This window comes from Miscanthus floridulus, chromosome 18 (assembly GCF_019320115.1).
Source record: "Miscanthus floridulus cultivar M001 chromosome 18, ASM1932011v1, whole genome shotgun sequence".
NCBI lineage: Eukaryota > Viridiplantae > Streptophyta > Magnoliopsida > Poales > Poaceae > Miscanthus > Miscanthus floridulus.
In genome coordinates, this window is record NC_089597.1 from 41,297,178 (window position 1) to 41,311,525 (window position 14,348).

Sequence of the window (14,348 nt, forward strand, 5' to 3'; positions counted from 1 at the left end):
GTTCTCGTCCGCCTCCTAGACCACAGGGTCCGCCTCCAGTGACTCATCTAGATTTGAGGGCCGCCACGGCCAAGTAGGTGTAGCAGCTTAGATTTGTGGACTTTGAGAAGTGGTTCCAGCCGAGGAGGGATGATCGAGCTTCAGAGGGCTTCTACACACCACTGTAGGAAGATTTTTATAATACATATCTTAATAGTGGGGTAGTATTCAGATCTCAAAAGGTGTGCAACATTGAGTCCATTGTAACAGCAGTTGGAGAGCATATTCGCCATTTCCTATCTTACCTACTAGGGCTAACAAATTTATTTGGACAGACAGACTTATATGTTCCATCTTGGGTCCGTGAGTTCTATGCTACACTTTGGATTGACCCACTGTGTAGACTCATTCACTTTACTTTCAGAGGCAGAGATTATAGGCTGATGAGCTCTAGGGTTAGAGAGATACTCAGACTTTAGGAGCAGCCTATCTAGCTACATGAGGTTTGCTATCACTACTACACAAATGATTTTGCACGACACCCCCCCGGAGGCCACCGAGGTGGGCACCTATTTTTACCCGTCACGGTAAATGCCACGTTTTACCTAGGCGGGCATTTTTTATTTACCACGGCGAGCTTTTTTGCCCGCCACGGTAAATCGATTTACTGTGGCGGACGTCTTAAGATGTCCACCATGAAAATACCCTATTTTCTATGGCGGACATCTTAAGACGTCCGCCATGGTAAATCAATTTACCGTGGCAGACATCTTAAGATGCCCGCCACGGAAAATGTATAGCCATCTCCAATATAAACCGAGGCCCTCGCACCATCGTCGCCGCCTCCCCCACTCTCTCTCTCTCAGCTCCCCGCCTCCCCCACTCTCTCTCTCTCTCAGCTCTCCACCTCCCCCGCTCTCCCACTGCCTCCCTCTACTCTCCCTCTACTCTCCCTCAATGCAGGCAGCGGCGTAGCTCTCCTCCATAGCGCCGCCCCTACAACGGTGTGCGCAGGACGACGGTGACGGCTGCGCCCTCCTCCTCCCCCACGGATCCTCCATGAACGACGATGGCGTGGGGCTAGGGTTTCAAATCCAGTGAGTTCATCTCCCTCTTCCTCTCCATCTCCCTCTTCCTCTCTCCATCTCCCTCATTCCTCCCTCTTCCTCTCTCCAGATCCGGCGACGGCGACCTCTTCCTCCACGGATCCGGCAGCGGCGACCTCCTCTCCCACGGATCTGGTGGCTGCACCCTCCTTCTCCGTGGATCTGGCGGTGGAGCGACCAGATCCGGTGGTGGATCTCCACCACGGCCACGACGCTGGGACCTCCACCACGACGAGCGAGGATGCGTCGGCGCGGCGGCCTCCCTCCACCATGGCGCGGCGGGATCTGCGAGGAGGCATTGGCGTGGTCCCCTATGAGCGACTGGTGAGGTGGTTGCGGCCGTGGGAAGCCCGGATCCATCGCCGGTGGGCTCGCCAGTGGGCTCGAGAACGGGCTCACCGGCGGGCTCCTGATTTTTTTTGTTTTTTTAAATGATTAACCGCAGCGGGCATCCTAACGTGCCTGCCGTGGTAAAAGTATATTTACCGTGGCGGGCACGTTACACCGCCCACCGTGGTAAATCGATTAACCATGGTGAGCAAGGCCGCCCGCCGCGGTTAAGACATGATTTACCATGGCCTCTAGGCCGCGGCGGACGGCTTTGCCTGCCGTGGAAAACCGAAAATGCCCGCCTCCAGTAAATTTTGTATAGTAGTGTATGGATAGACAGCGTCTCCTAGACACTCTCACGGTGGTCTTGTGCCCCCTACAGATCTAGTCCGCCATTGCTTCTCAGAGCCTTCCGGCGAGGGGTCGAGCAGGACACCCAGTGATCTCACTCCTACTGCTAGAGTGCTTGATGCTATTATAAGGACACTGCTTCCGATGATAGGGTATCACGAGGGCTTGACTCGCATACAGCTATGGCTACTAAACTCTTTGATGTAGCAGACTGTGTTTGACATTTGGGATCTCCTTCTATTAGAGATGGAGGATACTATTGTAGAGGGGTTCAGGGGTCACAGGCAACTGTCATATGCTCACTGGATTATATTCTTGATCTATAGGGCAGTTGCTGTGAGGCCACCTAAGATGCTGGTAGAGTATAGTGGTGTTACTATAGAGTTCTCTACATACAACATGACTCAGATAATCCGCCATAGTGCAGTAAGGACTTCTAGCTAGCCATGCCATCGTCCAGAGGTGCTAAAGACTGCAGCCCAACAGGATGAGACCATCAGGGGTATAGTAGCTATAAAGGAGGAACAACTTGATGCTCAGCAGGAGGGGATGGTCAAGAGCGACCCCAGTGATAGCTCAGATGATGACTACCGTGATATCCCTCAGATGCCTCCACGACGACAAGACCATGAGGTCGGTAGCTCCAGTTCAGCTCCACCTGCACCGCAGACAGACCCCGCTCTACTTGCCATACTTGAGTGGATGAGACAGGATCAGGCTTGCCAAGCTCAGGAGACTGCTGCTACATTTGCACAGTTTCAGACTCGGCAGGATGAGTTCCAGCGACAACAGTAGGCGATCCAGCAGCAGCAGTAGGCTATACAGCAGTAGTAGCAGGCCATGCATCAGCAGTAGCTTCTCATGTAGCAATAGCTACTTGGGTTTATGCAGCATGTTATGACAGCTATTGGGGCTCCACCACCACAGCCTTCACACCAGCTTGGTCAGCCTGCCACCACTTCTATAACTCTAGCTTTACAGCCCAGTGGGCTTTAGAGTCAGGGACCACCAGCGCCATAGTTTCTTTCACCTGCAGAGTAGGTATCCTAGTGGTTTGCTTCGCCAATGCTAGCCCCACAGTTCACTCCTCTTCATACGAGCTTTACTCCGCCTCAGAGTTCATCAATGCTCACCCCAGTTTCCAGGAGCCTTGGTGCTTTATTTAGTGAGTTAACAGGGCAACCTACTCTACTAGAGCTACATGTCTTAGATCCTTCCACAGTTGCACCTATTACTAGGACCACACAGACGTTCCCTTCTTCAGATGCATCATCAGAGTTGCTTGCTATAGTCATACCTGCTGAGTCTCAGGCCACACATGTCCCTGATCTGACCTAGACCGCTTTAGCATCGCTTCTAGCTACAGAGGGTCAGACTGCTCAGAGCTCAGGATTAGATGATGATGGCACATAGTTCTAGCTCACTCCTCGTACCTCAGCGCCCGACTCGTCCGTTGCAGCCCCGTCGATCGACCCTTAGGTTTTGGTGTTTGACGCCAAAAGGGGAGAAGGATCGAGTATGTTAATCTTAGGGGGAGCGATACATTTAGGGGGAGTCTATCTATTTGCTTATAGCTGATCTATTACATTTGTTTTTTTATATGTGTGTTTACTTTCATGCATCAAACTATATTTATGTGATAGTGATATCTATGTGATCGTGATAATTATGTGATATGTGACATATGTGCTCTCTACTTTGAAATATTTATATGTCATATCACTTGTGTTATGCTCTTTTGCTTTGCTTCTGCGTTTTACTCCGATGCAAATGAGTTTTATTACTTGTACTCATATTTATTTCATATCTTTTGAGTACATCATGTTGGCTTGGGTCATATAAGCTTGCCTAACACTTTTGTTCTTAATGACAAAAGCTTATATAAACCAAGCATGTTAAAAACCTCATCTCTTTCACATACTCGAGGTGGTATTGTCATCAATCACTAAAAAGGGAGAGATTGAAAGTATCTAGGCCCCTAGTTGGGTTTCGGTGATTAATGATAATACATGATTACTATGACTAACGTGTGTTTTGCATAGGCAATTAAGTTAGGTCACGGTAATTGAGATCGATTGGGCTATCATGGTGGTCATGCCCCTACGATGGAAATCATTTCGGTTTTCTAAGGATAGACGACAAGGTTAAGGATGGACTAGTTCTAAGTATCGTTTGGTATTGAGGAGACACTTATAGTAGTTTAGGACTTTGTTTTTCCTTTGGCCATACTATTAAGAGGGGTATGGATGGGTAGCTTGACCTAGGTGAGTCTAATGAGTTAGGTGCGGTGCACACTTGATAAATCTAGCACTAGGTAGCTCCTAAAAGCCCTTAGATCCATTGAAGCAAACTTCATTCACATATGACCAAGAGTTGGAAGTAAATGGAGGGTCAAATGCTGACCGGACGCTGGTTCTAGAGTGACCGAACACTGGCACAGAGTCTGATTAGTTTATTTGATCAAGGTGAAATCGTCTGGACGCGACTGGACGCTGAGAGGTGAGTGACCGGACGCTGCGTGCCAGTGTTCGGTCGACTCTAGTAAGGTTCCAGAGAGGGAAACTCATGACCGAATGCGTCCGGTCAGTGCTGACTGGACGTTGTCTAGCGTCTGGTCATAACTTAAACACTGGAGTTCAGGAAAAACTGACCGGAGCGTCCGGTCAACATGACCGAAGTGTCCGATCACCCCATAGAGGCACATAATGGTTCGTTTTTCAACCAAGGTTATAAATACTTCCTCCATTCGTGTGAGGGGGTACTTTTGCTCATTCCAACAGCTGAGAAACACCTTTGAGAGTGCCAAGAAGAGCAAGGTACTAGTGAGGTGATTGAGATTTGAGAATCCCAAAGAGAGCCCTCATTAGTGAAAGCAAGAGTAGCAAAGTGTGCATCCACCCTTCTTATTAGGCTTGTCATGGTCAAGTGAGAGTTCGTGCTTGTTACTCTTGGTGATCGTCATCACCTAGACGGTTTGGTGGTGATTGGGAGCTCGGTGATCATCTGGCGGAGCTTGTGGATGACCCAACTCAAGTTGTGAGCGGTTGTAGATGATTCACTGCGATGGAGTGTCAAAGAATCAACCTGTAGAGAGCACTTGATCCTTGCGCGGATCAAGGGAGAGCTACACCCTTACGTGGGTGCTCCAACGAGGACTAGTGGGGAGTAGCGACTCTTCGATACCTCGGCAAAACATCGTCGCGTTCCTCCTTCTCTCTTTACTTTAAGCATTTACTGTGAGCAATTCAATTCTTGTTATTTACATTCATAGAATTGCCATGCTAGAGTAGGATTGGAACATAGGTTGCTAAACTTTTATGTGGTAGATCAATAGAAACACTTTCTAGGCACAAGGAGTTAATTGGGCTAACCGTAGGACTTAATTATTGCAAAGAAATTTAGAATTAGCCTAATTTACCTACCCCCTCTTGGGCGTCTTGATCCTTTCACCTTCACCTGCTCCCATAGTCAAAAGCGATAGATTTGGGGAATTCCAATGTCCTAGGAACCAATATGAGATCGATAAAATAAAAGCGGTTCTATATGCTTCAGCTGTTGGAAGTTTACAGTATGCTCAAGTGTGTACACGCCCTAACTTAGCGTTTGTTACCGGGTTACTTGGTAGATATCAGAGTAATCTAGGAATAGAACACTGGAGACTGGTAAAGAAAGTTTTGTGTTACTTGCATGACACTTGTGTTACTTGCATGACATAAAAGGCCTCATGCTAACGTACAGAAGACCTGATTTTCTACATATAGAGGGTTATACAAATTCAGATTATGTTGGGGATGATAGAAAGTCCACGTCATGATATACATTTACTCTCGCAGTTGGAGCTATATCGTAGAAAAGTTCCAAGAAGACCATCACTACATCGTGTACGATATATGCCGAGTTTGTAGCGTGTTATGAGGCCACGGGGTAGGTAAATTGGCTGAAGAAATTTGTGTCCGGGTTGAAAGTGGTAGACGACATAGATAAGCCACTCAAGTTGTACTGCAATAATAATCCAGCAGTATGTTATGCTTACAATAATAAGTCAAGTGGTGCTGCTAAACACATTGATATAAAGTATTAGTCTTGAGCACATAAGTACGAAAAAGATGCTAGCGGATCTGCTTACAAAAGGCTTATCACACAACGTGTTCAGAGAACACTTAGCCGGCATGGGTTTAAGGGAAAACCTATGATTTCTGTACAATAAGGGCCTAGTCGAGAATCTGTTTCAAAACATAGAGGTGTGTTGTAGCTGTTAATCCAATGGTACTAGCTGTTGTGACGAGGCATGCTCTATGCGCTAATCTATGATGGAATAGGAAAAAAAGAAAAAGATTTAAAGTTTAAGTCATAAGGTGATATCAAAGGAGGAGAATGTTAGGTTGATCTCCTCCCTGTTCGATCCAATGACTAAGTCGGGGCTTTAATCCACGCCCTAAACGGGGGCGCCCAATTGTTCCATGATTGATGGGCTTCCGTCGCGCAGCGCAATATAAAGGAGGTCGGAGGCCGGGGCTCGCGTCACGAGGTTCACCTGAGCCGCCTTTCTCCTAACTACAGTCCTAACCCTAATCCGGTCTAGGAGGAAGGCGCTAAAGCGACAGGAAGCTCCACTGACGTATTCACCGTCGCCTCTGCGCCACCACTGCACTACGACCGACCTCAACGCTGTGCCCGTGACTCCGCCGACCCGGACCACATTACCTTCGCCATGGCTACATCGAGCTCTTCCTTCAAGCTCGTAGATGGTCGGTGGCATCTCATCTCTCTTCCTCTCTCTCTAGATCATGTTCTAGAAAGTTTTTATTCCGTATGTAAGGTTGTACCCGCTAGATCTATGTCTAGGTGATCCACTAAGTCTATCACTACACGCGTATGCGTATATCGTACGATGCTACGGATGATGTGTTATTGTACGTGTTGCAAAGAGATTAGCTAAATGCTGGGTTCTCGATTTTCGGGCCTTTAGCAGGACGACAGTGAGTCAAATGTTGTGGGTCATTTCGCGACGTGTTCGATCTACTACGTCCAACAACTGAAAGCAAGTTACCGGGACAAGAAATTCCGTGTTCAAGCCCGTACACGGCCCGTTTCTCATTTCAGAGGAGACGTTACTGGGCCGTCTTATTTTTGGCCCAAGATTTAGGCCTCAACCATTTCGCCTACTTCGGACCAGTGAAGAAAATGTTTTCGGCGGATAATGCCCCGTTCAGCTGTTCTTCCCTCCTGCTACAGTCCGTAACCAAAAGTTATTGGGCCGTCCAGCCTACATGGCCTAGCTCGGATCCTATTCCACGCCACGCCGCTCACAGTCACCGGGAGACCTCGTCAGCATAACAAGTTGGCCCGGTACGTTAAGAACATGAACTAAAGTTTGCCTCTTTAGTATGATGGAAGAAATTCCGCCGAGTAAACATTTTGGCCCAGCTAAATAAATTGTTAGCCCAAGTAAACATTTTGGCCCTGGTATAATTGAAACTCGGCCGAGGCAGACTTTCCCAATTTTTTTTTTTTGGCCTCCAGACTTTCCCAATTTGTCCGAAGGAGCTCGGTTTTTCCCTTTGTACCGGTATTTCTTTCTTTCTTTTTGAGCGTATCTTATTTTTGTTTTTTGGATTTGTTACCATAAATTCCCATGCAACACACACATATTTATGGAAAATATTTCAAACACAATGAGGGATCTGAAATGAATTCTCGATATGTCAATTCATATATGTCGTCAACTGTTATATTTTTTCACATGATCCTCCAACATTTTTCTCATTTTCAAACTATTTCATTCTCAATCGTGTATGTTAAGTTACTATTTGATTAATGGAGCAACTTTGTTGGTTATAATGATTTTATTTAGCTTTTTTAACTTGTTTCTTTGCATGTCATTGTTGATTTTTTTGTTGCCAACTTTGAATGGAAGAAGGCAACCGCAACATTTTGGCCACTTTTTGAACACAAAAAATTCAGTGGAATCGTTCAGGAATACCACAGGGATCAATTTATTTTCATAGGAAAATTTTCTATGTTCCAAAGGAGGCCTATAATTTATGGGTCACTTCACTTTTTCCAAAGTCAATCTTTTATAACTTTGGATAAGTTTCCAGAAAAATATGCTAACAATCTGCAAGTCAAATAAATATAATATAATATCAAGACATATTTCATATATGACTTAATGGAGTTTGATATTGTAGATATTGTTTTTTTCTAATGAACTTGGTTGAAGTTAAATAAGCTTAAATGACGAGAAAATAAAGTAGCCTATAATTTGTACGGTGGACTATCAAATAGGCTTTTGAGAAGAAAATGTATTAAAAAGGGACTTGCTAGTGTCCGGATGTTCGATTTTTCTAGGCGCTAGTGTTGGACGGTACCTGCTCAGCGAGCGAGCACCCCAGCGTGTTGGCCTTGCAAGCGAACACCCCAGCAGGGGGCCGTGCTGCCCTGGATGTTGCCCGCACCGTCAGCTGCTTCCCACGCGCATCCTATGTACAACACCCGATATACTTTTGAAACATCCAGATACAATAGTTGCATTATATAAAAGAAGACAGATGACTGAAACACTTGCAAAAACACTTTAAAGAACACTTGAAAACTATTGCAAACATATGTAACATCCAGATGAAACACTTGCAACAGACATATGAAAACACCTAAAACACTTGAAACATGCGCTTGCAACATGCATGTATATGCAACATCTTGATCTGCCTTTGCAACATCCAGATAAAAACACTTGCAACATACGTCTGATACAGATGAAATATTTGTAACATACACTTGAAACATACATGCATAGACATTGCAACATACATGTGCAACATCCCGCTCTACTTTTGCAACATCCCGATCTACTTTTGCAACACCGATATGAAACACTTGCAACATACTACTGAAACATACATCTGAAATACCTGAAACATATGTTTGCAATATGCGCTTTCAACGCAACATCTCATTGCTGCTTGGGAATAGAGGTTCGTTGACGCGCGGAGTTCACCGGTGTAGAGCTCGCTGCTCCGGTGGAGAAGACCACGATAGGTCCAATGGAGAAGGCTACAACATATCTATCTTGAGCTGCCACCGCTCAAGTGGAGAAGGCCATCCGCACCCTAGAAAAGGCCGCGGCGACATGAGTCGTAGCGGAGATGGAGGAAGGCTGGTAGCCGCAGCGGGCTAGAGGCGCGATGAAAATGGAAGGGCGGGCGGCTACGCTCGGGCACGGTGGAGATGCCGGCCGGCGGGCAGTCGGATGCAGTGGGGAACGTCGAGGCGGCACTGTGGAGTACGGTCATGGCGCTGAAGAATTGAAGTTTCCGTGTCTTGGAAGCCTTCTGGAGAACAGAAGCGTCCAAATGTTGAAGAGGATATGACTGAAGCATCCAAGTGGTGAAAAGGATATAAGTGTTGTGCCGTTGAACTGGTGTCGCGACCCAGCAGGGGATGTGTCCGGACGATCCAACATCCTCAGCATAGCGTTTCCGTGTAAAAATCGAAAATAAAAGCAATCCGTCGTCCGTGTCCTCCCTGCATGGCGAGTCGCACTGCCGAAACAATTCGGAAAAGTGAGAGAACACCGGCAAAACCATTTCCTGTGACCTGCAGGCCTGCTGGCTGCTGCCACCTGCCATGCTGTTGCATTGTAGGCCTCCCCACACGCGCGCGCGCCTGCCAATGTGAACAGCACCGGATGCTCCCAGCGACCTTTTCCCGGTCATCGAATCCGTTCATATCCCCGGCCCCCCGCACGGGTGGATTAACAAGATATCGAATCGGCGGCCACTCCTGGGGCTCCGTCCTTGGCGGTAACGTGGAAAACGGGAGCCAGACAGCATCTGTTCCGTTCTTCAGCAAATCAGCAATGGTGTTACACCGAGTCATCACTGGGATTAGTTCCCCATGGAATATTCGCTAATCGTTATCAAGTGTGTACGCTCAAAGCTTCAGCTTCTAATCTTGTAGAGCATTCCAAATTCTGGCATACGGTGGCAGTGTCATGCATGTGGTGATGTGGAGATGATGAGAACAAACGTACAGTGAGTGAAAACGCTAGCGTGCTTTCGTGCATCGCGTAGCTGTCTGTCTTGCGTGTTCTCGAAACCTATTAAGAGCGTGTTTAGAATGACAGGTCTGCGATGGAATAGTTTCAGACTTTCAGTTGTTCCAAGCAAAAGCGTAAGTGCAAAACCCTTCTCAGCAGGAAATAAAGAAATACAATTATAGTGTTGGTATTTTGCCTCTCAATTCTGAAGTCCATAACAAGGTCCCTTTCTGAAGACAAGTCATTGAGGTGACTGCTGAGCAATCCAGAAGGGGATGATATATGCTTGTGTAAATTTTCAACTTGGAATATATATTAAACACCTGCGAACGGTGCTTGAGTGATTCTTAAGTTTGCACGCGCAACTCTAATTTGAAACGTTAAACTTTTTAGAAGGGTAGGATTGCAAAGGAAGAATACTGCTCTTTTTGACCAAGCATTCTTTTCCTCCTAACTTCCCTTGCTGGTTCCTTACCTTTTCTGCATTCCAATGCTTAACAAGCTACAATGTCCCTTGCACTCAGGGTCAGGGGCTAGCTAGGGAAGTGGCTACTCCAGAAATTTTCAACCGGCCCATACACATGCTTGCACCAAGCCCAATAAGCTAGCTCCATCTCTCGTCGATGAACATGTTGTTTTGGATTATGGAACAAGGATCGTGTAGTATGAAACAAGGGCAACTCTGAATCTAGTTACGACATAGCCCTAAATTATGTACTATGATCGAAGAGCTTTTGCAGGCAGAAGGTACACATGCGTACAAGAAGACCTTCCAATTGTATTGAGATGGAAGGACTAAGCCCATGTTTAGTTCCAACCCAAAATCGAATGTTTGCGGCCCGTGCATGGAGCATTAAATGTAGACGAAAAAAAACTAATTGCACAGTTTGGTGGGAAATTACGAGACGAACGTTTTGAGCCTAATTAGTCCATGTTTAAACACTAATTGCCAAATAAAAACGAAAGTGCTACAGTAGCCCAAAATTCTAACTTCCTGGAACTAAACACGGCGTAAGAAAAGCATAACAAAAAAATTGAAGTCTCAAGACTACTTAACTGAACTGAGATGCCATCTTCTTCCACAACAATATTGGGAGGAGAGCTTACTTTGAGGACCTTAACCCGGCCATACGGCGCCTACGTACCTAGCTGGTCCTTAGCCATTGCTTTATGTATTTCTTTTTTCTCCACGATAGTGTAGAAGCACTACTGGAACACAGAGACAAAACATTTGTGATGATCTAGACAAATTCAAATTCAGTACTAGCCAACGGTAGTTACATGATACTCCATTACACTTACACGGATTACACCCTCAACTGGTTCTGCGCCGGGAGAGAAAAAACAACCGGCCAAGCAACCAGGAGACACTCGACACTAATAAATAATCTTAACAACAATACTACTCCATGGTTGATGTCTAATATTCCATCGGATCCGTAGCGGCTACGGTTAATTAATTAAATCCATTGACAAAAATTACAGCGCGTGATTGAGCATGTGCTTGTTGTTGGGTTGATCTTGATCACGAGAGGATGGAGTCCCAGTCGATCTCCCAGGACGGGTACTTGTTGAGGTGCAGGGCGACGGACTCGTCCCACGGCGCCTCCGTGAAGTCCAGGCTCGCCATCTCGGGATGATTCTGCTGCTGCTGCTGCGGGAACGCCGGGAGGGAGGAAGGAGGCGAGCCGGCGGAGTGTACTGACTCGTCGCCCTCCGTCGTGGTCGTGGACGCCGAGGCCTTGGGCGAGTCCGGGGGAGCCGCGGCGGCGGCCTTGGAGGACGCGGGCTCGGCGGTGATTAGGCCCTGGCAGATGGCGGTGAGCTTGGTGTCGATGGAGGCGTCGAGCGGGCCCGCGAGGTGCGCGCCGCCCCGGCGGAGGGACGGGAAGTTGAGGCGCGCCGCGTCGCCGCGGAGGCGGAAGGCCGCCTTGTCGTAGGCGAGCGCCGCGTCCTCGGCGGAGTCGAAGGTGCCGAGCCACAGCCGCGTCCGGTTCCTGGGCAGCCGGATCTCCGCCACCCACTTGCCCCAGTGCCGCTGCCGGACGCCGCGGAACAGCTTCGCGGCCGACGCCGACGGCAGTGGCGGCGCCCCAGCGTGCTTCATGGGCTGCGCCCGCGGGCCGAGGAACGCCGCCGCCAGCAGGCCCCTCTGCTGTTGCTGCTGCTGCGCCAAGAACTGCGCCTGGATCAGGTGGATTTGCGCCGGGCCCAGGTGGTTCAGCGCCGCCAGCCCCGACGCGGCGTCCGCCGACGACGTCGGGTACGACGCCGCCGGAGAGGCGTACGACGAGGAGGACTGCGGCAGAGGCGGGAGCTGCGAGAAGGAGGTGGCGGTGGTGGGAGCAGGAGGTGGTGGCGGGAGCGCGGTGTAAGAGGATGTGGCGGGGAGGTAGTACGAATCTTGAGGCAAAGCAGAGCAGTAGGGGTACGAGTAGGAGAAGGGAGAGGTGGTGGTGGAGGTGGAGGAAGTGGGTGAAGAAGCACTCCGGATAAAAGGTTCGAGTGCTTTCATGAGCTCCTGGTCCGAGGACGACGACGAGGAGCTCAGCTGGTTTGTGTACAAATCTGTGGCTGCCATTGGGAAAATGGGAAAAAGACTTGGAGGACTAAAAACGGGCGGAAAAGGTTTAATCTTTTTTTGTTTGTTTGCAAAAACTGAACTGAAGACGGAACTAACCGAAAAAGAAGAAGAAATTGGAAAAAATTAAGGCCTGTTTCTTCAATAAAAGCGAAGAACAGGAGGATGGTTGGTCAATGGTTTGGTTGGTGCAGCCTGAAAGGGGGCTTAAAAACGACCCTTTCTAGCTTGCTAAAAGGAAGAACCAAAACAAAAGAAGAAGCTAAAAGAAACCAGAAGTTCTACAAGAACAGACACGAACTAATCCAGGAGAGAAAAAAGGTTCTCCGGATCTCTGTTCTCCCTACTGCAAGGAAGGAGGAAGACGAACCGTTCGAAATAAAAGCTCTGATCTTTTCCGGTCACACTTCCCTGCTCGATCAAATAGCAGCAGCAAGAAAGGCTCCCAAAAAAGGCCTCCTTTTTTCCTAGCTTGCTTCTACGAGAAGGGTTCAGAGAACAAACCTGTTGCCACCGTGCGCGCGGTGGCTCGTCGCCGTCGTTGCCGTGGTGGTGGTGGTGGATCGCTCAGCCTCACCGGGGAAGTGGAGTGGGTTCTGGGTCGGGTTGCTGGAGGGGATGGCCGGAGGGGGAGGGATTGAAGGCTTGTGCGTGTGGGAGTGGTGGGGGCGGATGAGTCTCTCTTGGGGATTGCTGGCCTCTGGCGCTGCGGTTTATATAGCGTGGGACGCCGGGAGGTCAGTCGCCGGGCTGCAAGTGGCGGTCGGGCATGGCGGAGCCTGGACGAAACTTCGCGCGGTACGGTGAATCAATGCTGCTGTCCCTGGCGCGTGGGCCCGGATGGTTCTTCTGTGCTAGCTGGACTGCCGAAGCATGACTTCCGAGCAGTGAAATTACGGCGGCGGGGTGATGTTGCGTTCGGGAGTTGGTTCATTCCCCCGGATACGGCGAGTAAATTTCCAAAGAGAGCACTAAGAAAATTTCGATAGAAGTATCTTTAAAAACCATATATTTTTAATGAAAGTGTCTTTAAAAAGCATATATTTTAAGGGAGTACAGTTATCTTTAAAAAGCATATATTTTAATGGAAGTGTAAGCATATATTTTAAGGGAGTACACATACCCGGATACCCCAGATATGGTGAGTAAATTTGTAGAGAGAACACTAGCAAAAAAAACTTCAGTGGAGTACAGTTGTTCATACCCTGGATAGCAAAGAAACATCGGTGGAGTACAGTTGGTTCATACCCCGGATATGGTGAGTAAATTTGCAGACATAACACTACCAAAGAAACTTCGGTGGAGTACAGTTAGTTCATACCCCAGATATGGTGAGTTCGGTGGAGTACAGTTCGTTCGTACCCCGGATATGGTGAGTAAATTTGCAAAGAGAACACTAACAGAGAAACTTCGGTGGAGTATAGTTGAGTAAATTTGTAGAGAGAATACTAGCAGAGTAAATTTGCGGAGAGAACACTAGCAAAGAAACTTCAATGGAAGTATCTTTAAAAAGCATATATTTTAATGGAACTATACGTACCAATTGATACGATGATCGTTCACACACGACACAACAAACTTTCGAGCACCCAGTTCATTTAGCCTCTTAATCGAGGGAAAGAAAATAGAGGTCAGGAGCAAACAAGAGCAAGCGACACAAAAACTACAGTAGGGATAAATTGGCAGAACCTTCTGATAAAATGTCGGATTGGAAACCAACACGTCCAAAAAGTATGAAGGATACGGCTTCTCTCGTCCAAAGAACGGTACTGAAGGTGAAAGATACTCCAAAATGTCATTGGATCCTGCAGCTACAATGAAGAGCGCCGTCTTGAAGAAATCACTTGAGCTAGATCGCTCGGATCGCTACGGATTGAAGAACGCATCAGATAATCAACACGCTTTCGCGGTGAAGAGCGGCGAGGTTTACGAGAAAACCAACAAAGGATACATATCACGC

The 14,348-nt window shown here is 47.8% G+C and overlaps 1 protein-coding gene across 1 annotated transcript; it reads right to left on the reverse strand.

Moving 5' to 3' along the window:
* Positions 1-11,026: 11,026 nt before the first annotated feature.
* Positions 11,027-13,067, reverse strand: LOC136520186 (ethylene-responsive transcription factor RAP2-13-like). The gene has a single exon (XM_066513626.1). It carries the CDS (start codon positions 12,386-12,388, stop codon positions 11,333-11,335), a length of 1,056 nt encoding a protein of 351 aa, XP_066369723.1. The 5' UTR covers positions 12,389-13,067; the 3' UTR covers positions 11,027-11,332.
* Between the last annotated feature and the right edge of the window lie 1,281 nt (positions 13,068-14,348).